The 25,321-nt window shown below is 41.0% G+C and overlaps 1 protein-coding gene across 2 annotated transcripts in view; it reads right to left on the bottom strand.

The window, feature by feature from the left end:
• CFAP58 (cilia and flagella associated protein 58) overlaps positions 1–24,860 on the bottom strand; it is a 114,122-nt gene extending 89,262 nt beyond the window's left edge. For both annotated transcript variants that reach the window (XM_003922220.4, XM_074382852.1), the window contains exons 1-6: positions 24,729–24,860; positions 11,545–11,826; positions 7,626–7,774; positions 4,277–4,433; positions 3,164–3,358; positions 323–460 (exon numbers count right to left, since the gene is read on the bottom strand). In XM_003922220.4, coding sequence (XP_003922269.1) covers positions 323–460; positions 3,164–3,358; positions 4,277–4,433; positions 7,626–7,774; positions 11,545–11,826; positions 24,729–24,737 — 930 coding nt within the window. In that variant the 5' untranslated portion in view covers positions 24,738–24,860. The remainder of the gene's footprint in view (positions 1–322; positions 461–3,163; positions 3,359–4,276; positions 4,434–7,625; positions 7,775–11,544; positions 11,827–24,728) is intronic.
• Positions 24,861–25,321: the final 461 nt, after the last annotated feature.

Raw genomic sequence — 25,321 nt, 5'->3', positions numbered from 1 at the left:
GAATGGGTTTCTAGCTTTGAGCAACTGGTTTCTTGCAAGGCTAGTTACAGAGATAGACATCTGAGCTCACTTTGGAAAACATTTGCATAACTGTATGATCAATAATCAGGTTTGCAATTTTATAAGAAAGAATGGAAGTCCCCAAACTCTGCTTCTGGGCATAAAGAAATCCCTGTACGTCCGCACCTGCCCCTGATGCGTCAAGGCACTCAGTAGAGCCAATAGGCTATCCAAATGAGGACTCCAATCACCAAGGCAAACCTGCCTTAACAGGGAATGAGGAGGGAAGAGCTAGGGAACAGACATGTGACTTGGTGTTTACTTTGAGCTCCAGCGCCTTCTGTTGGTTTTCCTGGGATAGCTGCTCACAGACCAAATTGTGCTGTTCATTCTCTTGCTGAAGTTTAGCATTTCTCATCTGAAATTGCTCGAGTTCCTTTGCAGCTCTCTCATTCAGTATCTGAAAGGTATGGAATGAGCTGGTTAATGCTTTTTAATCTGATTACCATGCTTGTATATACACACAGGGGGCCCCAAAAACCTCCTGGGAAGATAACAGCAACCCTAAGTTTTTGTCTTTGTAGAAATTGTTCTTTATCCCCGATGAAAGCACTAACGCACTCAAATATGATGAATGTTAAACGGTTGAGGAAAATGATGCCTTCTAATGAATAACACAGTGAGCATAATTTTTTTTTCTGAGAGCCTTGGGAAGTCTTGTTCACAGGTGGTAGATAAATATTTTAATGCCTGTTTGCCATTTGGCAGGCTTTGCATATGCAACAATTGCTATAATCATTGCAAATGAGCTAGAGATTCAAACGGATTTTATAAGCTGTGGGGCTTGGAAGCTACATCTTCAGAAGCAAATCCTGCATTACCATGCCTAAAACATTTTCGTCAACAGAACTGTTCACTAACATCAACACAGAGACAATTTTCTTTTAATCTAACTTAATTCGAAACCATGGAATAGCAGTGGAGTGATTTATATCTGCTTAAGTTCAGTGTCAGCCAGATATTCCTCTTCCTTGCCTTGACTATCCTCAGCAGATACAGTTTTATAAAAACAAAGAATTGGCTGGGCATGGTGGCTCATGCCTGTCATCCCAGGACTTTGGGAGGCCAAGGCAGGCGGATCAGGAAGTCAGAAGATCAAGACCATCCTGGCTTGATCAGGATACAAAAAAAATTAGCCAGGCATGGTAGCGAGCACCTGTAGTCCCTGCTACTCAGGAGGCTGAGGCAGGGGAATCACCTGAATCTGGGAGACAGAGGTCACAGTGAGCCGAGATCATGCCACTACACTCCAGCCTGGCAACAGAGCAAGACTCTGTCTCAAAAAAAAAAAAAAAAGACTGTATCTTGGGGGCTCATTTCTATTGGGGGATATTGAGGAGGTGGAGGGATAGCAAATGAATTACAAGGTAAAAATAGAAAGAGAGAGAAGACAGTTTAGGTAATGCCTCCAAAATATAACTTCCATGCACGCAAAAATTAAGCATGAAAAGAATCCAACCAATTCTCCATCAATGGTACTAAATAAAATCTAACCGGCTATGCTAAAAATGCAGTTGTGTTTCACAGGAGGATAGTTTTATCCTGATGTCCAAAAGCCTCTCTCTTATTTTTTATGCTCAAAGAAGTCTCATGTTTTTCTGCTGGAGGCTGTATACTGTGAATTATCTATTTGACTTCTGGCTTTATATAAAATTAATAGAGCAACAGGCCAAAAAAGTATACTTATATCTATTTTTGAGTATCTTAATGGCTTGACAATTCTTTGGAAACAAGCTTCCTGAGTGAAAACATATTTAAGAGAGATTTTTCAATTATATGAATTGCTTCTTTAAGAAATGAGAAAATGCATAATAGAATTACTAATATTTGTGTCACCTTAAACTGCTGTAATAGGGGAAGTGATAAAATCAGTACCACATTAAAAATATATAAAGATTGACCTTAGTTTCCTAAACTTGAAAATAACTTAAAAATAAACCTGTTGGCCGGGCACAGTGGCTCATGCCTGTAATTCCAGCACTTTGGGAGGCCAAGGTGGTTGGATCACTTGAGGTCAGGAATTCAAGACCAGCCTGGCCAACATGGTGACATTCTATCTCTACTAAAAATACAAAAGTTATCTGGGCATGGTGGCCGATTTCTGTAGTCCCAACTACTCGGGAGGCTGAGGCAGGAGAATCACTTGAACCCAGGAGGCAGAGGTTGCAGTGAGCCAAGATTGTGCCAGTGTACACCAGCCTGGGTGACAGACAGACTCCATCTCAAAAAATAATAATTAAAAAAATGAACAAATAAAAATAAACCTGTTAAAAATAAATTGTTATACTCACCCAATGGAATACGGGACAGCAATGAGAACAAATGGTCTACTGAGCTTTGTCTAATAGAGCTATCTGCAGTGATGTAAATGTTCTCTGTCTGTGCTAATATGGCATCAACTAGTCACCTGTGGCTACTGAGCACTCGAAATGATGCTGGTACAACCAAGGAAATAAATTTTTAATTTCCTTTCATTTTAATAAAGTTAAATTTAAATTTAAATAACCACTTGTTGCTAAGGGCTACCATATTGGACATCACAAGTCTATAACTACATTGCAACAACATGAATGAATCTCACAAACAGAATATAGCAGAAGATAGACGCAAAGAGTATATCTTGTAATATTTCATTTCTGTAAAGTACAAAGACAGGCAAAACCAATCTCTGCTTAGAATTCAGGATAGAGGTAGCCTTTTAGAGGGAGAATGACGAGGACGGAGCACAAAAGGGCTTCTGCAGCACTGGTGATGTTCCGTTTCTCCGCCTGGGAGCAGGTGACCAAGATGCAGTTGAGTGGTGAAAATTCATCAAGCTGTCCACTTGTGACATATACTTTTCTATGTGTATATTATAGATCAATAAAAGGTTAAAAAGAAATTAATTAACCTGTTAGAGCTGGGAAATTTTAAAAGGAGGGGCATAACTACCTTATAAGAGCCATTCAAAGACCAAATTGCAGTGCTAAGTTTTATATTACCACCATGAGTAGTGAAGGGAATTTGCTGCTTTCCAAGAGAATTCAAAATGCACAAATGGGTGTGAACAAAGGTGCCAGTCTGGGTTTTTCTTGTTTTTCGCAAAGGCCCACACCCAACTCACCTTCTGCTCCTTCAGCTGCTGCTCCAGCTTCTGAAGCTCCTCCTTGCTCTTCTGCACGTACTGCTGCAGGGCTTTTATTTCTGTCTGCCTGGCGTCCATGTCTGCCTGAATCTGCTTGAGCTCTTTCTCTAGTTTTTCCTTCTTTCGGAACTCCCGTGAAGCTTCGTTCTGACGTTGCTGGATTTCTTGTTGGAACTAGAGGGCGCGGAAAGCACAAGAGAGAACAAGATAAGCGCAGACCGCGGCAGGTCTCAGCCAGCCAAGCCCCCTCCTCTCTCAGGTCTGTGATGGTCAGGGCAGACCCTTTGCAGTAGTATTTCCCCTGTAGTACAGACATTCTTGAGCCCCAGTGTTCAAATTTTTCAGAAATATTGTATGCTGTTTCTCATGGCCTTAAAACCAAATGACTACCCTGATGATAGGCAACAAATCTACAAAATGTGGTGTAAAATCAAACGCACATGGAAGCTCAGAGTTCTAGGGCATTAAACACGGAAATAATTCATCCCATTCTCTATCAGTAAGGACTAAATAAAATGTGGCTGGCTACCCTAAGTATAAAATTGTGTTTTACATGACCCCTGGATATTGCTAAAGAGAAGACTATAGGTTTATCTTTATGTCTGTATTCTATGGAAAGTCTTTTTCTTATCTCATGTTCAAAGAAGTCTCATGTTTCTCTTGGGGACTGCACATTGTATATGATCTAGTTGACCTCTGGCTTTATATAAAAGTATTCTGAAGGAGTCAACTAAATGCCTTTCTAATAATAAAAATAAAACAAAGAAGGGCCGAAGAAACTACTTCCACCATCCCCAGATGCTGGGACCCCTGGCCTTCTTGGGGGTCATCTTTTTGAGCCACAACTGTAAGTAGGGAGTGCTTGCCTCAGCGACTTCTCAGACAGAGAATGCAGAGAAAGAACGATTCAAGTAGTTCAACTCAAGTAAATCTCCTCTCGAGAACAAACTAGAGAAACAAGCAGAACTGAGGATATTTCATTTGGGCACAAGGGGGTAAATTTGAGAAAGGAACAAGATGGGAATAGAGACCGGGGAAGGACAAACATCCTCTGGAAGGAAATATTTCTTCTTCTTGCCCTCCATGGCAGACCTGACTGATGGCTTGTTCAGCCTCCTCTTTCGATCGCTCGGTTTCTTGCTGCTGTTCAGTGGTCTGAGCTAGGGATTCTCGTAATTTCACCACTTCTGATAAGAGCTGGTCTCTCTCTTTTGTCACTTCTTCTTTGAACTTCAGTAAATCTCGAATGCTAAAAAGGAAGAACACAGGAGTCAAACTAAATGGCCATCTCCTCAGGGGTCCTTCATATCATTCTCTGAGCTCCTTTCATGGGAAAGATGTCAGGTCAATGATTAACACTATTCAGGTGTTAAGGAGAAAGATCTTTATGTCCTGAGATGGGATCAGATTGTAAGATGTTAACTGGAAAGGAATACTAATGATAACATGCATAGTTTAATCTGTTTTTTTATTTTTTTATTTTTATTTTTATTTTTTTTGAGACGGAGTTTCGCTCTTGTTACCCAGGCTGGAGTGCAATGGCGCAATCTCGGCTCACCGCAACCTCCGCCTCCTGGATTCAGGCAATTCTCCTGCCTCAGCCTCCTGAGTAGCTGGGATTATAGGCACACGTCACCATGCCCAGCTGATTTTTTGTATTTTTAGTAGAGACGGGGTTTCACCATGTCGACCAGGATGGTCTCGAACTCTCGACCTCGTGATCCACCCGCCTCGGCCTCCCAAAGTGCTGGGATTACAGGCTTGAGCCACCGCGCCCGGCTATTTTTTTATTTTTAAGAAAATACAATGTATATTCATGCAAGAGAGAGAGAGAGAGAGAGAGAGAGAGAGAGAGTGTGTGTGTGTGTGTATTTGGAGGCGTTTTTATAGAATCCCACTAAAACATATCACTGACTATCTCTGAGAAATTTAGGGTGGAAAGTTGCCGGGGTTGATACTTCCCACACCTCTGTATTACTTGAATTTGTTACAATAAGACTATATTGCTATTGTCAACTCTGGTAATTAATCCTAAGCAGATGTCAATTTAGGAAATTATTTGTTTAATATATCCACTGGAGGGCTATGATCACAGCCATAAACTCTAGAATGAAGCATAAACAGAAGCAAATAATATGCATTGCTAGATTTCTATCCATTTACCCAAAGAGATTAGTTTCTCCCAAATGGATGCGGCCCAGATAAAATGTTACGAATAACAAAATTGGGAAAATCATTCCTGATGCCCATTTTTAGAGGCTATGTGATAATATTCATTGACTTGAATTGTAAACCAGTTACCTCCAAATTTCAAAAGCCATTCCATATGATTTGGCATGACTTCCTGCAGAATTAGCACTTTGCAAGTGAAAGCTCAGTGTCTGATGCGACCTCTGCAGCAGAATGAATCTAGAGCAAGGCAGCTCTTAGAGCTGAGAAGGCAGAGGAGAACTTGCACTGCAGACCCTTGTAGCTGACAGTCATCAAACAACTGCTCAAAACACAGTAACTTGATAAAGTATGTTTACCAACACATTTGATGTAACAAATGTTTAGTAAGGAACCTTCAAACCTGCACTCAGATTCTTCTACTGTAGAAATAAAACCTCAAATTATTTTTTTTTTGAGACGGAGTTTCACCCTAGTTACCCAGGCTGGAGTGCAATGGCGCGATCTCGGCTCACCGCAACAACCTCCGCCTCCTGGGTTCAGGCAGTTCTCCTGCCTCAGCCTCCTGAGTAGCTGAGATTACAAGCACGCGCCACCATGCCCAGCTAATTTTTTGTATTTTTAATAGAGACGGGGTTTCACCATGTTGACCAGGATGGTCTCGATCTCTTGACCTCGTGATCCACCCACCTCGGCCTCCCAAAGTGCTGGGATTACAGGCTTGAGCCACCGCGCCCGGCCATAAAACCTCAAATTCTAAGGTTACTATGAAGACAGATAGTTACACCTGGGCACACTGTTAAAGATGAAATTATGAGCTGGATAACTTCTTCAGTTCTCCTCCTCACCCTCTTCCAATGCTTCTTGAAAACTACTTGTATCTGAATCAGTTCCCTCGCATTCCTTTCCAGTAGTTGCTTTGAATATGCTTGACTTCCTTAACAATAAGATAAAGCCCACACTACAGGCATCACATTTTCTGTTATTATTTCTTATTCCTTCTCCCAATACCTGTACTTAGAACTATGTGTCAATGTAGGATCAACACATCAAAAAAGCATAAGAAACCAAAACAGCAACATTAGATTTGGTTAGTTTCCTTGGCTGCTCAAGGAAGTGTATATTTATTCCTAATTTATTCATCAATGGCATGTTTTGCGGGCCCCACAGAGTGCTGGGCTTCTGGAGGGGATATAAAGATGTCTTCCTTCACTGAGTTCACAGCCTAATGGGTAGAGAAGCACATCAACAAATAATTTCAATACAATCTGATCAGTACCATACTGGAGGTAAATGTTGGGTCCCAGGGAAACAGAGAACATAGCAACTTTCTTGTGGTCATTGGAGTCTGGATGTGGAAAGGATGTTGGAACAGTGATACTGATGGCGATGAAGTTAAGACAGTGTTTGAGGTGAGTCTTAAAGGTGGCATAAAAGTTGAACAGGGGGAGAATGGAAGAAAAGGCATCCTGAGCATGGAAAGCAGCATGTACAGAGGCATGGAGGTGTGAGCAACCTGGTAGGCTGGCCCAAGGATAGAGAGGCTGACTGGGGCAGCTTTTCAAAGGGCTCTAGATGACACAGTCAAGAGCCTGGGCTTTATCCTTCGGATACGGGTAGCTATTGAAAGTGTTTATGCTGAAGATAGGTACACATGTGTTTCAGGAGCCTAACTTTGGTAGCAACGATGGAATAAAGAAGGACATGTCTTCTGCAGGAAGGGAGACCAGTTAGGAGGCTACTGCCAAATCTAGCAAAGAATAGGAGGCCTCAACCAAGACAGTAGCACTGGTGACCAGAAGCAGGGAAAGGCCATGCTTAGAAGACCAAGTCAACAAGACGGAGACTTTAAGAGATGCTGGGGCAGCAGAGGTGAAAAGAAGCTCTGTTTTCTGGCCTAGAATCTGAAGGGTGGAACAGACGATGATGAGACTGATTGTAGGGAGTAGGTGGAAGAAGCTGGGACTCTGGGCAGAAAGGCGGACAGTTATACTCTACACAATTGGAGATAAATAAATATAAAATCTTACTCATTTTGAAACTATACTACTGATTCCCATGGAGGCAGAAGTTTAAGATAGCCACACATTTTCTTAGGTGTGGAGAAAAGAACGTTACTTAAAATGCAATAGACAGAAAATAATCCCTGAGAATCCAATAAAGAAGAGTCTTGTATCACAAATGTTCAAGACACTGGCAAGCCCCAGGCTGTGTATTGAAGGAGGCCTCTGCAAAAGTGAGTTCAACATACATCAACAAGGCTGTAACCTACTTGCTATCCTGGTCCATTGACAGTCCAGACCCTTGCTCGACTAGTTTGGTCAGGTTCACTATTTCCTCTTTCAGAGCAAGAATCGTCTCCTTGGCCTTCTGCTCCTTGTCATAGGCTGAGTCCACCATCTTCCAGGCTTTTTCAATTTCCTAGATGGGCCATAGGATATCAGTGAGAAAGACCAAACTGGATTCCAGATGCAACGTAAACTAGCAAACAGGATAACACCATGACCACAGTGCAGTTGTGTAAATGTACATGGACTGAATTGTTTAACATGAGCTAGTCAATAGTGAATAGCACGTTGAAAGGGGAGGACTGGACTGGACATGGTGTTATAGGCCTGTAGTCCCAGCTACTCAGGAGGCCAAGGCAAGAAGACGTCATGAGCCCAGGAGTTTGAGGCTGCAATAAGCTGGAGTTGTGCCACTGCACTCCAGCCTGGATGACAGGGCAAGACCCTGTCTCAAAAAAATAAAATAGGGACTGGCAGAGGGTATCTATTCTTGTATAGGTGAGTGTGGCTGCAAGGCCCACTTACTGCAAGGTTGGCAAAATTAGATATGAAAGTTTATGTGCTTTCCAAATCCAGATATTAAAAGGGAAAAAAATAAGTTTTATCACATGAGGAATGATCATAGATCCAAGCCCTAAATTGACAGGCTGAATTAAACCTCTTGATAGATTTGTAAATAAAAATATGGTTTTTGTTTGTTTGTTTTTGTTTTTTTTTCGAGACGGAGTTTCACTCTTGTTACCCAGGCTGGAGTGCAATGGCACGATCTCGGCTCACCACAACCTCCGCCTCCTGGGTTCAGGCAATTCTCCTGCCTCAGCCTCCTGAGTAGCTGGGATTACAGGCACGCACCACCATGCCCAGCTAATTTTTTGTATTTTTAGTAGAGACAGGGTTTCACCATGTTGACCAGCATGGTCTCGATCTCTTGACGTCGTGATCCACCCGCCTCGGCCTCCCAAAGTGCTGGGATTACAGGCTTGAGCCACCGAGCCCGGCCAATAAAAATATGTTTTATCATCTGGTCCCAAGTGACCTCCTAGTGGCAATGCGAGCTTTAGAACAACCCACAGCAATGCTGTTCTTTGCTGTTACCTAATTGTACCCAACAACCTTGGTAGTTCACATTTTTTAGAAGCTCAAGCTCAAGCCTTCTTATCAAATGCTTTCATATGGGGGGGAAAAAAAAAAAACAAAAAACCCTTAACAGGGAATGGAAGCAATGACCCATGCAGCTTTGGCTTCCTTAGCGTTATAAAATGCAATGTATAATATTGACAAAAAATACTTAAAAGTGAATGACAGCAGGGGAATTAATTACAGTTGCAGTAAAAAAGCAAAGCACAGTAAGTTTTGCAGCATGACATAGTTTAGATATGTATCCCTACCCAACTCTCATATTGAAATGTAATCCCCAGTGTTGGAGGTGGGGCCTGGTGGGAGGTTATTGAATCATGGGGGTGGATTTCTCATGAATGGTTTAGTACCATCTTCTTGGTACTATCCTTGTGCTAGTAAGTGAGTGAGTTCTCACAAAAGCTGGTCATTTAAAAGTGTGTGATGCATGCATATGTTCATCACAGTGCTATTCACAATAGCAAAGACATGGAATCAACTCAAATGCCCATCAGTGATAGACTGGATAAAGAAAATGTGGTACATATACACCATGAAATACTATGCAGTCATAAAAAAGTAAAAGATCATGTCCTTTGGTTGGAGGACATGGATGGAGCTGGAGGCCATTATCCTTAGCAAACTAACACAGGAACAGACAACCAGATACCACTTGTTCTCACTTACAAGTGGGAGCTACAAGTGAGAACATGGACACATAAAGGGGAATAAAACACACTGGGGTCTTTTGGAGGGTGAAAGGTAGGAGGAAGGAGAAGATAAGGAAATGATAACTAATGGATACTAAGCTTAATGTGATTAAATAATCTGTACAACAAACCCCCATGACATATGTTTACCTATGTAACAAACCTGCACATGTACCCCTGCACTCAAAAGTTAAAAAAAAAAAAAAAAAGTGTGTGGCACCTCCCTGTTCCCTCTCTTGCTCCTGCTCTGGCCCACGTGAAGTATCTGCTCCACTTTGCCTTCTGCCATGACTGTAAGTTTCCTGAGGCCTCCCAGGAAGCTGAGCAGATGTTAGTGTTATACTTTATGGATAGCCTGCAGAACCATGAGCCAATTAAAACTCTTTTCTTTATAAATTATCCTGTCTCAAGTATTTCTTTTTTTTTTTTTTTAAGTATTTCTTTATAGCAGTGTGATGATCAACTAATACACAACAGCTTTTAGTTTTAGGCCACCACTTAACTTTCTTGCAAAATTCTGTCAAATAGAATGTGGGTCCTTTATACAGATAAGAACCTATATGCTTTTGGTGAAAACATTCTACTTGTATATTGGCAAGGAATAAAATGGGTAGAAGAGAGTATTTGATGTAACAATTCATGGTCACTATTACATTAGAAAGATTGCTCTTGGGTAACTATAGCACATAATTCAGTGATTCAAAGCAAAATGTCAGTTTGTGGAATATTTCTTATGTAGCAACTATATGTGCTATTTTTAACAAAACAAAGATATTTACATTAAAAAAAAAACAATACAAAAGTTTTATCTGAATCAGCTTTACCAATCAGATTTTAATCCATTCATGACCTCCATTTCCTCCATTTTGTTTGTTTTTAGTTTGTTTGTTTTTTCGTTTTGTTTTTTTGAGATGAAGTCTGACTCTGTTGTCTAGGCAGGAGTGCAGTGGCACAAGCTCTGCTTACTGCAACCTCCAACTCCTGATTCAAGTGATTCTTCTGCCTCAGCCTCCCAGGTAGCTGGGACTACAGACACATGTCACCACACCTAGCTAATTTTTGTATTTTTGGTAGAGATTGGTTTTCACCATGTTGGCCAGGCTGGTCTCAAACTCCTGACCTCAGGTGATCCACCTACCTTAGCCTCCCAAAGTGCTGGGAATTACAGGCATGACCCACAACACCCAGCCCATTTTCAGTTTTTAAATTTACAATGAAAAATTGTTTTTTCCATTATAAAATGACTTAAACTCTTCTTATATTGGTTTTTCAGCAAGGAGATGAAGAAAATGACAATAAATTTTTAAACAGCACTTAAAAATGAGCTGTTTCTAAGAGAATTGATAATCCATATTTTGTACTGGTCTTGGAAATTAATTTGAACTAGGTGGCATCTAATTTTATGATATTAAGGCAATTGTCTAAAAATTTTATAAATTATTTCTCATAATTAGAGTTTTAATTCTGTTTCAACCTCATCATCATTAGTCAACAAGGAACATTTATATTTTACCTTCAAAATAATGCAACACACTTAAAGATGAAAAAAATCTAGTGTAAAACAAAGGAATACATCCTCATTATTCCCAGACTGAATCTCTGTTCTCCTATTATGAGGAACTGGTAGGCTTGAGAGGAAAGAAAAGGGGTGAGAAAGGTCATGAAAATTACTATTTAGGAATTCTCAAGGCAATCTTTACTAAAACAGGAGAAAAAGTAGAAATACTAAAGTATCTTTAACAAGCTATTATCATGAGGTATTAAATTACTCATCATGCATCAAATAAGACATTGAGATTCCAAATATTGCATTTATTTATCTCTAAATCCTTTTTCTAACCCATTATTTCCCAGAAACCAAGCCAGTAAGAGTCTCCATTACTTTCTGCATGATGCAATTCACCCAGGCTAAAAAATCATTTTCTTTGAAAATGAACATTATTCCTTAGGCTTTATGAATATAAAATCATGTAAATTTTTACCTAATAACTCATTTACTACCAGCCTATAGGTACCAATATAATGAGAGAATGATGTTTTAGATTCAGGTTCATTCCATTTCTAGAAGATCACTGACCTTCTTTAGGGATGCAATGGTGGTCTGATCGTCCTGAGAGAGCTTAAGGGCAGTGGCGACCTTTGCGGAATTCACTACAATCTCTGCATTTAGCTCTCTGCATTTGGCCATTAGACGCTTTTCATTGTCATAAGACTTTTTCATGATAGCATGAAGCTTCTCATATTCAATTCTAAATTTTTCCAGACTTTTGTCTCCTGAAAGTTCATGCAGAACCTCCTGAAAATCTCTTTCAATTTCTTCAAATGCAGATTCTTCCAGGACTTGCTTTTCACCCTTTTCCTACATAAAAAAGCAGGGATGGGAAAGGGCATTGTAACATTTACATCATTACTATCAAGTAATTACTGCTATTATCCCTGTATGAATCGCCTTCATACAAGCAAAATTAAAGCCACTGATAAACAGAAAAATTAAGATTATGTGATGGAAAAGGTCCTTGTTCTGTCCCTGATGCCTATGTACATATACATGTGTGTGTGTATACACATATATATACACACACATAAACATTATATATTTATACATATTACATCTATATGCATTGGGATATATATGCAGAATATATATGCATTAAGATAACAGTAGTTCCCACCACATGATGTTGCTAAGGACTAGATTAAATGAGACCATTGATGTTAAACACTTAGCCAAGTGCCTGGCATATAGTAAGGATTCAATGAATTTTCATAGTTGTTATGATTATTCCAACCCTGGTCTCTTTTCATGGGGTCCTGCTTCTTATTGCCCCTAAGACTGCAGAGTTGGGGGTCATAGTGTGTTGAGGCCAGACATAGGAAGATCTTGGCATAGATATCATGATATCATGAAATTACATGTACAGTGAAACTCACCTGAAATATGCATGGAATTGTCTCCCAAAAGAGATTCCTTCTGTCTTTTTTTTTTTTTTTTTTTTGAGATGGAATCTTGCTCTGTTACCAGGTTAAAGTGCAGTGGCATAATCTCAGCTCACTGCAACCTCTGTCTCCTGGAGTCAAACGATTCTCCTGCCTCAGGCTACCAAGTAGCTGGCACTACAGGCAAGTGCCACCACACCCAGCTAATTTTTTAATATTTTTAGTAGAGACAAGGTTTCACCATGTTGGCCAGGATGGTCTCCATCTCTTGACCTCGTGATCCACCCACCTCAGCATCCCAAAGTGCTGGGATTACAGGCATGAGCCACCATGCCCGGCCCCATCATTTTTATCCCTTAAGAAATTTAGGCTAGGTCGAGATCCAAGATGGCTAAATAAGAACAGCTCTAGAGTACAGCTCCCAGTGAGAACACAGAGAGTGAGTGATCAGCACATTTCCAAACAAGTTTTTACTGCCCACAGACCAGGAGATTCCCAGGCAGAAAAGCACCAAGAGTTTGCAGCATGGCACAGCGGGTCTCCACACAAAAACTCATGCAAATATGGGCGGCCATTTCAACTGGCACCTGGAACACCTGAGAGACAGAGTCACCCATTCAACTGAAGAAAAGGGGGCTGAAACAGGGAGTAAGGTGATCTGGCTTGGAGGGTCTCACCCCCACAAAGACCAGCAATCTGAAACGCTCTGGACTGAGAATTTCACAGCAAGCACAGCTGGTCCTGGGACAGTCCAGCTCCATGGGGATAGGGTGTCCACCATTACCAAGGCAGTCCACCACTACCAAGGCAGTCCACCATTACTGAGGCAGACTGCCATTACCAAGGCAGACCACCATTACCGAGGCAGTTCAAACTATACCTCTATAAACAAAACTGCAAGGAATTTCACACAGCAGCTGGGCAGAGCCCACAGCAGCTCAGCAACGTCTCTGCTGGCAGACTATGACTAGGTTACCTCCTCGCTGGGCAGGGCAGCTCTGAAAAAAGGCAGCAGCATATCAGGAACTTATAAATAAAGCCCCACCTTCCCAGGACAGAGCACCTGGGAAAAAAAGGCATTTATGAGTTCCACTGCAGCAGACTTAAACTTATCTGCCAGCAGCTCTGAACGGAACAACAGAGCTCACAGCTCAGTACTTGAGTTCCTGTAAGGGACAAACTGTCTCCTCAAGCAGCTCCCCTACCCCTGTATATCCAAAGAGACACCTCATAAAGGAGACCTCAGGCTGACATCTGGCAGGTATCCTTCTGGGATGAAGATAACAGAAGAAGAAACCAGTTCTGCAGCCACCACAGGTTATCCCCAGGCAAGTAGGTTCTGGAGTGGACCTCCAGCAGTCCTAGAGCAGAGGGGCCTGACTGTTAGAAGGAAAACTAAAAAAAACAGAAAGAAATAAATCTATCGTCAACAAAAAGGACTTCCACTCAAACCCCATGCAAAAGTCACCAACTACAAAGACCACAGGTAGATAAATCGAGAAATATAGGAAGAAATCAGTGCAAAAAGGATGAAAACACCAAAAACCAGAATGCATCTTCTCCTCCATGGGATCATAACTCCTCACCAGCAAGGGAACAAAGCTGGATGGAAAATGAGTCTGATGAATTGGCAGAAACAGGCTTCAGAAAGTGGGTAATAACAAACTTCTCTGAGCTAAAGGAACATATTCTAACCAATGCAAAGAAACTAAGAACCTTGAAAAGGTTTGATTAAATGCTAATGAGAATAAACAGCTAAGAGAAGAATATAAGTGACTTGATGGAGCTGAAAAACACAACATGAGAACTTCACAAAGCATACACAAGTTTCAATAGCCTAATCAACCAAGCAGAAGAAAGGATATCAGAGATTGAAGATCAACTCAATGAAATAAAACAAGAAGGCAAGATTAGAGAAAAAGAAATGAACAAAGCCTCCAAGAAATATGGGATTATGTGAAAAGAACTAATCTACGTTTGATAGGTGTACCTGAATGTGACAGAACAAATCCTAGCTGGAAAACATTCTTCAGGATATTATCGAGGAGAACTTCCCCAACCTAGCAAGGCAGGCCAATATTCAAGTCCAGGAAATACAGAGAACACCACAAAGATATTCCTCAAGAAGAGCAAACCCAAGACACATAATCATCAGATTCATTAGGGTTAAAATGCAGGAAAAAATGCTTGCTAAGGGCAGCCAGAGAGAAAGGTCAGGTTAGTCACAAAGGGTAGCCCATCAGACTCACAGCAGATCTCTTGTCAGAAACCCTACAAGCCAGAAGAGAGGGGGGCCAATATTCAACATCCTTAAAGAAAAGAACTTTCAACCTAGAATTTTATATCCAGCCAAACTAAGCTTCATAAGCAAAGGAGAAATAAAATCCTTAACGTACAAGCAATTGCTCAGAGATTTTATCACCACCAAGCCTGCCTTACAAAAACTCCTGAAAGAAGCACTAAACATAGAAAGGAACAATCAGTACCAGCCACTCCAAAAACATACCAAATGGTAAAGACCATTGACACAATGAAGAAACCACATCAACTAATGGTCAAAACAACCAGCTAGCATCAAAATGGCAGGATTAAATCCACACATATAACAATATTAATCTTAAATGCAAATGGGCTAAATGCCACAATCAAAAGACACAGACTGGCAAATTGGATAAAAAGTCAAAACCTATGGGTGTCCTGTATTCAGGAAACCCATCTCATGTGGAAGGACACACATAGGCTCAAAATAAAGGGATGGAGAAGATTTATCAAGCAAATGGAGAGCAAAAAAAGAGCAGGAGTTGCAATCCTAGTCTCTGATAAAACACAGAGATCTTTAAACCAACAAAGATAGAAAGAGACAAAGAAGGGCATTACATAATGGTAAAAGGATCAATGCAACAACAAGAGCTAACTATGCTAAATATATATGCACCCAATACAGGAGCATCCAGATACATAAAGCAAGTTCTTAATGACCTGCAAAGAGACTTAGACTCCCACACAATAATAGTGGGACACTTTAACACTCCACTATCTTTAGACAGATCAATGAGACAGAAAACTAACAAGACTATCCAGGACTTGAACTCAGATCTGGACCAAGCAAACCTAATAGACATTTACAGAACTCTCTACCCCAAAACCACAGAATATACATTCTTCTCAGCATCACATCGCACCTACTCTAAAAGTGACCACATAATTAGAAGTAAATCACTCCTCAGCAAATGCAAAAGAACGGAAATCATAACAATCCCTCAGACCATAGTACAATCAAATTAGAACTCAGGATTAAGAAACTAACTCAGAACCACACAACTTCATGGAAACTGAACAACTGGCTTTTGAATGTTGACTGGATAAACAATGAAATGAAGGCAGAAATAAATATATTTTTCAAAACTAACAAGAACGAAAACACAATGTACCAGAATCTCTGGGACACATTTAAAACAGTATCTAGAGGAAAATTCACAGCAATAAATGCCCACATGAGAAGCAAGGGAAATCGACACCCTATCATCAAAATTGAAAGAGTTAGAGGAGCAAGATCAAAAAAACTCAAAAGCTAGCAGAAGACAAGAAATAACTAAGATCAGAGCAGAACTGAAGGAGATAGAGACACAAAAAAAAACCCTTCAAAAAAGTCAATAAATTCAGGAGCTGGTTTTTTGAAAAGATCAACAAAATAGACAGACTGCTAGCCAGATTAATAAAAAAGAAAAGAGAGAAGAATCAAATAGATGCAATAAAAAACGATAATGGGGATATCACCACCGATTCCACAGAAATAAAACTACCATCAGAGATTATTACAAACAACTCTATGCACATAAATCAGTAAACCTGGAAGAAATGGATAAATTCCTGGACACTTGCACCCTCCCAAGCCTAAACCAGGAAGAAGTTGAAACCCTGACTAGACTAATAACAAGGGATGAAGTTGAGGCAGCAATTAATAGCCTGCCAACCAAAAAAAGCCCAGATCCAGATGAGTTCACAGCTAAATTCTACCAGACATACAAAGAGGAGCTGATACCACTCCTTCTGAAACAATTCCAAACAATCCAAAAAGAGGGAATCCTTTCCAAATCATTTTGAGTTCAACATCATCCTGATACCAAAACCTGGCAAAGACTCAACAAGAAAAGAAAACTTCAGGCCAATATCCATGATGAACATAGATGCAAAAATCTTCAATAAAATACTGGCAAACTGATTGCAACAGCACATCAAAAAGCTTATCCATCACAATCAAGTAGGCTTCATCCCGGGGATGCAAGGCTGGTTCAACATACACAACTCTATAAACATAATTCACCACCTAAACAGAACCAAAGACAAAAACACATGATTATCTCAATAGATGCAGAGAAGGCCTTCGACAAAATTCCACAGACTTTATGCTAAAAAACTCTCAATAAACTAAGTATTGACAGAAAGTATCTCAATAAAAGCTATTTACGACAAACCCACAGCCAATATCATACTAAATGGGCAAAAACTGGAAGCATTCCCTTCAAAATCTGGCACTAGACAAGGATGCCCTCTCTCACCCCTCCTATTCAATATGGTATTGAAAGTTCTAGCCAGAGCAATCAGGCAAGAAAAAGAAATAAAGGGTATTCAATTAGGAAAGGAGGAAGTCAAATTGTCTCTACTTGCAGATGACATGATTGTATATTTAGAAGACCCCAACTTCTCAGCCCAAAATCTCCTGAAACTGATAAGCAACTTCATCAAAGTCTCAGTACACAAAATCAATGTGCAGAAATCACAAGTATTCCTATACACCAATAATAGACCTACAGAGAGCTAAGTCAAGAACGAACTGCCATTCACAATTGCTACGAAGAGAATAAAATACCTAGGAACAACTAACAAGGGATGTAAAGGACCTCTTCAAGAAGAACTACAAACCACTGCTCATGGAAATAAGAGAGGACACAAATAGATGGAAAAACATCCCGTGCTCATGGTTAGGAAGAAACAATATTGTGAAAATGGTCATACTGCGCAAAGTAATTTGTAGATTCAGTGCTATCCCCATCAAGCTACCTATGACCCTCTTCAAAGAACTGGAAAAAACCACCTTAAACTTCAAAGGGAACCAAAAGAGAACCCACAAATCCAAGTAAATTCTAAGCAAAGAGAACAAAGATGGAGGCATCACGCTACTTGACTTCAAACTATACTATTCTGCTCTATCTCTGAGATATAGACCAATGGAACAGAACAGAGGGCTCGGAGGCAATGCCACACATATACAACCATCTGATTTTTGATAAACCTGACAAAAATAAGCAATGGGGAAAGGATTCCCTGTTTAATAAATGTCATTGGGAAAACTGGCTAGCCATGTGGAGAAAGCAGAAACTGGACCCCTTCCTGACACCTTACATTAAAATTAACTCCAGATGGATTAAACACTTAAACATAAGACCTAACACCATAAAACCCTAGAAGAAAACCTAGGCAAAATCATCCAGGACATAGGCATAGGCAAAGACTTCATGACTAAAACATCAAAAGCACTGGCAACGAAAGCCAAAATAGACAAATGGGATCTAATTAAACTCCAGAGCTTCTGCACAGCAAAGGGAACAATCATTAGAGTGAAATGGCAACCAACAGAATGGGAAAAAATTTTTGCAATCTACCCATCTGACAAAGGGCTAATATCCAGAATCTACAAAGAACTAAAACAGATTTACAAGAAAAAAACAAATTCATTCAAAAGTGGGTGAAGGACACGAACAGACACTTTTCAAAAGAAGACATCTATGAGGCCAATAAACATATGAAAAAATGCTGATCATCACTGGTCATTAGAGAAATGCAAATCAAAACCACATTGAGATACTATCTCATGCCAGTTAGAATGGCAATCCTTAAAAAATGTGGAGACAGATGCTAGAGTGGATGCTGAGAAACAGGAACACTTTTACACTGTTTGTGGGAGTGTAAATTAGTTCAACCATTGTGGAAGACAGTGTGGCAATTCCTCAACAACCTAGAAAAAGAAATTTTATTTGACCCAGCAATACCATTACTGGGTATATATCCAAAGGATTATAAATTGTTCTATTTTAAAGACACATGCACACAAATGTTCATTGAGGCACTGTTTACAATAGCAAACACCTGGAACCAACCCAAATGCCCATCGATGATAGACTGGATAGGGAAAATGTGGCACATATACACCATGGAATACTATGCAGCCATTAAAAAAATGATGAGTTCGTGTCCTTTTTAGGGACATGGATGAATCTGGAAACCATCATTCTCAGCAAACTGACACAAAAACAGAAAATCAAACACAGTATGCTCTCAATCATAGGCAGGTGTTGAACAATGAGAACATATGGACACAGGGAGGGGAGCATCACACAATGGGGTCTACTGGTGGGGGGGACTAGGGGAGGAAAAGTGGCAGGTAGGGAGTTGGGAAGGGATAACCTAGGGAGAAATGCCAGATATAGGTGACGGAGGGATGGAGGCAGCAAACCACATTGCCACGTATGTATCTATGCAACAATCCCGCATGTTCTGCACATGTACCCTAGAACCTAAAATGCAATACAATATATATTACATATATACAAAAGAAAGAAATTTAGGCTAGGTCATGACCCACAGTGTACTAAACTGCCCCTGTGCAATACTCATGGGACTTTTCCACCTTTGCTTTTCATGTTAGCTGGGCAACAAACTCTTTCAAAATATAAGCCCAGACATATAGATATAATTCAAGCTAATATGGTTATTACTTAGATGAGAACCCAAGAGTGAGTTATATCGGAATTCTTATTTCTCTACTTTTTTTTTTTTTTTTTTTTTTTTTTTTTGAGACGGAGTTTAGCTCTTGTTACCCAGGCTGGAGTGCAATGGCGCGATCTCGGCTCACTGCAACCTCCGCCTCCTAGGTTCAGGCAATTCTCCTGCCTCAGCCTCCTGAGTAGCTGGGATTACAGGCAAGCGCCACTATGCCCAGCTAATTTTTTGTATTTTTAGTAGAGACGGGGTTTCACCATGTTGACCAGGATGGTCTCGATCTCTTGACCTCGTGATCCACCCGCCTCAGCCTCCCAAAGTGCTGGGATTACAGGCTTGAGCCACCGCTCCCGGCTTCTCTACTTTTAAGTGTTGAATTGTGTCTCCCAAAAAGGCATTTTGAACCCTGCTAATCCGACCTTATTTGAATCAGAGTTATTTAATAAGTTAAGATGAGCTCAGACTGGAGTAAGCCACCCAATTCGTGGCACTTTGTTATGACTGCTCTAGCAAACAAATTCAAATACTTCTTGTTAAGTACAACATAAGAAGAAGAATGGGTATGGTTAATATATTTATTCATTCATTGAGCAAGTATTTATTGAAGATCTCTATGCATAAATTCTGTGATGGACCCTGTAGGAGATACCAAGATGAGAAATAAAGAGCTGATCCACAGGGTAATTATATTTAATTGCTGGTGGGGTATGAATGCAGTTAATGAAAGCATAGAATTTGATCCCTATCATATGTGAGCCCACAGAAAGAGAATTATTCCCAGCAGCAAGAATTAAAAAAAAAAAAAAGTCTCATAAAAGTATTGGCATTTGAGCAGGCCCAGAAGGAAGAGTGAAATTTTCATAGGTGAATATGGAGAAAAGGGGCATTCCCAGCAGATAGCAAAGCCTGAGGAAAGCTCAGGGCCATGCAAGTATCAAAGTTGCCTGAAGAAGAAGAGGGATGAATGGAACAGAATAGAGAGTCCAGAAATAACATGGCACAGCTATAACCATCTGATCTTTGACAAAGTCAACAAAAAAGCAATGGGAAAAGGATTCTCTAGTCAATAGATGGTGTTGGGATAACAGGCTAGCCATATGCAGAAGATTGAAACTGGACTTCTGCTTTATACCGTATGCAAAAATCAATCCAAGATGTATTAAAGACTTAAATGTAAAACCTAAAACTATAAAAATCCTGGAAGATAACCTAGGAAATACTATTCTGGACATAGGCCCTGACAAGGATTTCATGACAAAGATGCTAAAAGCAACTGCAACAGAAAGAAAAATTGACAAATGGGACCTAATTAAACTAAAGAACTTCTGCACAGGAAAAAAAAAAAAAAAAAAAACTATCAACAGAGTAAACAGACAACAAACAGAATGAGAGAAAACATTTGCAAACTATGCGTCCAACAAAAGTCTAATATTCTGACTCTATAAGAAACTTAAACAAAATAACAAGCAAAAAACAACCCCATTAAAAAGTAGGCAAAGGATATGAACAGACACTTTACAAAAGAAGACATACACACAGACAACAAGCATACAAAAAAAAAGCTCAACATCACTAACCATTAAAGAAATGCAAATCAGAACCACAATGAGATGCCATCTCACACCAGTCAGAATGGTTTCATTAAAAAAAAAACAAAAAACAGGCTGGGTGCAGCGGCTCACGCCTGTAATCCTAGCACTTTGGGAGGCCAAGGTGGGTGGATCACCTGAGGTCAGGAGTTCAAAACCATCCTGGCCATCATGGTGAAACCTCATCTTTAAAAAAAAGAAAAGAAAAAGAAAGAAAGAAAAGGAAAAAAAATAACAGATGCTGGCAAGGTTGTGGAGAAAAGGGAACATACTCTGCTGGTAGGAATGTAAATTAGTTCAGCCATTGTGGAAAGCAGTGTGACAATTTTTCAAAGAACTTAGAATTACCACTTAACCCAGCAATTTCATTATTGAATATATACCCAAAGGAATATAAATCATTCTACTATAAAGACACATGTATGTATATGTTCATCACAGCACTATTCACAATAGCAAAGACATAGAATCAACTTGAATGCCATCTACAGTAGACTAGATAAAGAAAATGTGGTACATGGGCTGAGCGCAGTGGCTCACACTTGCAATCCCAGCACTTTGGAAGCAAGTGGATCTCCTCAGGTCAGGAGTTCAAGACCAACCTGGCCAACATGGTGAAACCCTGTCTCTACTAAAAATACAAAAATTAGCTAGGTGTGATGATGGGCACCACTCTTCAGGAGGCTGAGGCAGGAGAATCACTTGAACCGGAGAGGTGGAAATTATAGTGAGCCGAGATTCTGCCACTGCACTCCAGCTCGGGCAACAGAGTGAGACTCCGTCTCCAAACAAAAGGGAAAATGTGGTGCATATACACCATGAAATACTACTCAGCCATAAAAAAGAGTGAGATCATGTCCTTTGCAGCAACATGGATGGAGTTGTAGGCCATTATACTAACTAATGCAGGAATAGAATACCAAATACCACATGTTCTCACTTATAACTGGGAGCTAAACACCAAGTACACATGGACACAAAGAAGGTAACAACAGCTAGTGGGGCCTACTTGAAGGTGGAAGGTGGGAGGGGGTACAGAACTGAAAAATTACCTATCAGGTACTATGCTTATTACCTGAGTGACAAAATAATCTGTACACCAAACCCTTGTTACATGCAATTAACCTATATAACAAACCTGCACATTTATCCCTGAACCTAAAATAAAAGTTAAAAAAAAATCTTTACACATTTTAGAAAAGAATAAGAGGTTTGACAGGGAGAAGAAAGGAAAACGCTAGCTAGAGTGTTAGGAACACACAGTGGAGACACTGAATTACATTCAAAGGACTATGGATCGCATTATTCTCCAGGCCACGGGGAACCTCTGAAGACTTTTAAGCAAAGGACTGATAAGGCTTACAAAGCCTTATTTATGTTTGCAACATTATGTTTTAATATTCTACTCTACAAAAGCCCCTGGCATCAACACTCTTGCTAATCAAAGAAATCAACTGAAACAACCTCTAGTCCCAGTAATAAAGTATAATTTCAATTCACCCTGAAGATTTTAAGGAGTCTAGTTTACCTTCTGTTTTGACAAGCCTGTCTTGCCCAATATGGTGAAAGTCTACATATATTTGATTTTCAAAAACACTTGTATATTAATTAAATCTCTAACGATATGGCATGCAAGCAAAACACAGTCTTTGGAAATTAAAACAAATGGAGAGTCACAAGCATATCTATAGCATTTTGTATAACAACTTTAGTACTAATTTTAAATTCACAGAGGTTTTTTCTTCCTGAACTAAAAGCAGATTATTGCAAAGACTACAGTGTAGTAGTTCCACAAAGGAGGAAAAACCATATTAAGGAAATATGGTGTTGCTGCTGCTCTGTGCTTCTCCCCTGTTGATGCTAAACATAAGCACACACAAAAATTTATCGTGACAATGTTCTTGGTTCCATCCCTGTAAATGGTATTAATGTCAACGCTTGATCACCAGCCTAATGATTTGTTTGCAGTCCAAGTTTTCCCTATGTACCTGGCACTTAGCACAGGAATGGAAAAATACCGAAGAAGGAAAAGTTTTAAAGAAACTTTTAGGAACAAAAGAGATTTGTTCATATTGTCATTAAAAAGTATATTACTTTTAAAAGCAAAGCAAAAATAATCTCGTAGCTCTGGCCAATAAACAGTCGGTATTTCCACTATTACAGTATATAACGGTATCTGTTTCTGAAGCATGAAATCAACATGGACTGATCAGAGAGCAATCGTGGCATTTCTTTATCCTTCACCTATTCATTGAGTGTTTGCTATGTGCCAGGCACCGTCTTAAGTTCTGGGAATATCAATTAGTGGGGAGAAGGGAAACAGAACTGCAATATAAGATGAGGTCAGAGGGAAAATAGAGAATTGTGAAAGCAGAGGCAAGAAAGTTGGCTGAAGTCAAGTAAGAAGAAAAGTAGAAGAAAGGAAGAAATGAGAGAAGTAATGGAAGGAGGGAAATGGAAATAACTAATCCATAAAGTGGAGAAGCTTCTGAGGCCAGCGCTTGGACAGCGTTCCTCAGAGAAACAGGCAAATATATACTGAATAGGGCAGAGCCAAGGAAATGATGGGCAGTGCTTCTGAGAGGCTGGGGCTTCCCTATGGGGAATGAAGAATGAAATAAACAAAGATGACTAGTGGGAGAAAAGAGGAGAAAACACTCAAAAGTAATAATGGAAAAATAAAGAACTAGAAGGAACAAGAAAGGAAATGGAAAGAGAGAGATACAAATGGCTATGGATAATGGGAAGGAGTGATGTGGCCACAGCAGCATGGATGTCCGACAGAGATGAACGAGAGAGGAGTGAGGAAGAAGGATGATATGATTGTATGATAAGGAAAGGAAGGAGGTGTTGACCACAGGAAGATGGAGTTTATATAAAGCTAGACTAGAGATGGAGGAAATGCAATGATGAGGGGATGTGAATGATGCACAGAAAGCAAGGGAGTAACTAGAATGGGGTGGGGCGGAGGTGGGTGGAGCATGATGGTGCTGAAAGAAGATGGGGTCTGGGTAGGCTTCATGGGAGTGAAAACTGGTCACGTGCACAGGGCGCCTTGCTCTTCTGAGCAAGGGCCCCATTCCTGGTTGAATCCTCTGCTGTTTTGTCTTTAAATTCTTTGTAATTTTTGAAGAGGCTTTGTGTTTTCACTTTGCATCAGGCCTTGTAAATCATGTAGCTGGTCCTGGCTGGAACAGACCATGGGGTGGGTGGTGGGGCCGGCCTCTGATGGGGCCATGAAGGATTTGGGTAGGGCCATAGTGGATAGGGACTGTGAATGCCAAGTAATGACAGAGACCCGAGGCTCTTGAGGTTATAAATAAGGGGGCTAAGGGGCAGATAGGGAGACATTGAAGGGTTGCAGAAATGACCCCTCATTGCAGAGGCTGAAAATGGGATGTATTGTAACGTGGGGGAGTGGTAGGGTGATACGAGATGGTAACACAGGAGTCAATGAATACACACATTAAGGCCTGAAGAGCCTTAATGCAGACGTGTGACAGGTGTTCACGTTAGGAAATCAGGGTGTGACAGGTGGACAAGGGCCATTGATTGGGATAACAGCAGGCGTCTGTGAAACCTTCTTTCAGGTTTCCCCTTTGAGGTAAGATATCTCCAATATTTCTCTGTGAGCCTCTCTTATGGTGTCACTCCATGACTAAAAATCTAGGGCCGGGTGCATTTCACGTGCGGATTTCAGAATTCATTAATTTCCTACTGCACTTAGCACAGCGCCAATGCCACAGTGGGGGTGGGGGGGTGTCCACACAATTGAAGGAGAAACGGGAAGTAAAGGGGCCACAGCCAACGGTGAAAGGCGAGGGAGTGAGGGTGCAGGGGGATAAGATGTTGATGGGGGAAATATTGGAATCACCGTTCGTGACAATAGTCAGTAGGAGAGGGACAATGGGGAGGGGGTCAAAGGAGAGGCAACAGAGGGGCGCTGAGTCCTGACCTCGGCCATCCTGATGCTCTCTTGGGGGCGGCCTCAGAGGCTGCTGTGGAGATTGCAGGAGCTGGGCCGGCGTCTCGGGAAGGAGCTAAAAGCTCGACACGCTGTCTCTACCGCCCGCCCCGGGCGGAAACCCGGCGCTCGGCGCGTCCTCCGGTCGCCCGGCAACCGCCACTGCCCCTAGGGGCGCTAGCGGGAATTCGAAAGGGGAGGAGCTTCTGAGGCCGGCACCTGGGCAGGGTTCCTCAGAGAAATATGCAAATACGTAGCCAATGGGGCGGGGCCAAGGAAATGAAGGGGCGGTGCCCCTGAGAGGCTGGGAGGAGCCCCACGGTGTGGGCAGATGGAGACACCGAGGAGAAAGGTAAGGCGGAATGGAAAGAGGCCACCCAGAAAGGACGGTGGGGGACACTAGGGAGCCAAGCATGGAGAACCGAGGACTGACACCTGGAAGGAAATGTGGACCAGAAGGTTCCGGATGAGGGAAGGACAGGCGGCTACCCTCTGCCTTCTGAGACAACGTGGAATAATCTCTCCTTCAGTCAGTTCAGCCTTTGTAAGACAGCCACTGTGTGCAGGACACGGAGGGAAAGCTG

The sequence above is a fragment of the Saimiri boliviensis genome, chromosome 12 (genome assembly GCF_048565385.1).
Source record: "Saimiri boliviensis isolate mSaiBol1 chromosome 12, mSaiBol1.pri, whole genome shotgun sequence".
Lineage (NCBI taxonomy): Eukaryota > Metazoa > Chordata > Mammalia > Primates > Cebidae > Saimiri > Saimiri boliviensis.
This window is presented reverse-complemented; position numbering and strand designations above follow the sequence as displayed.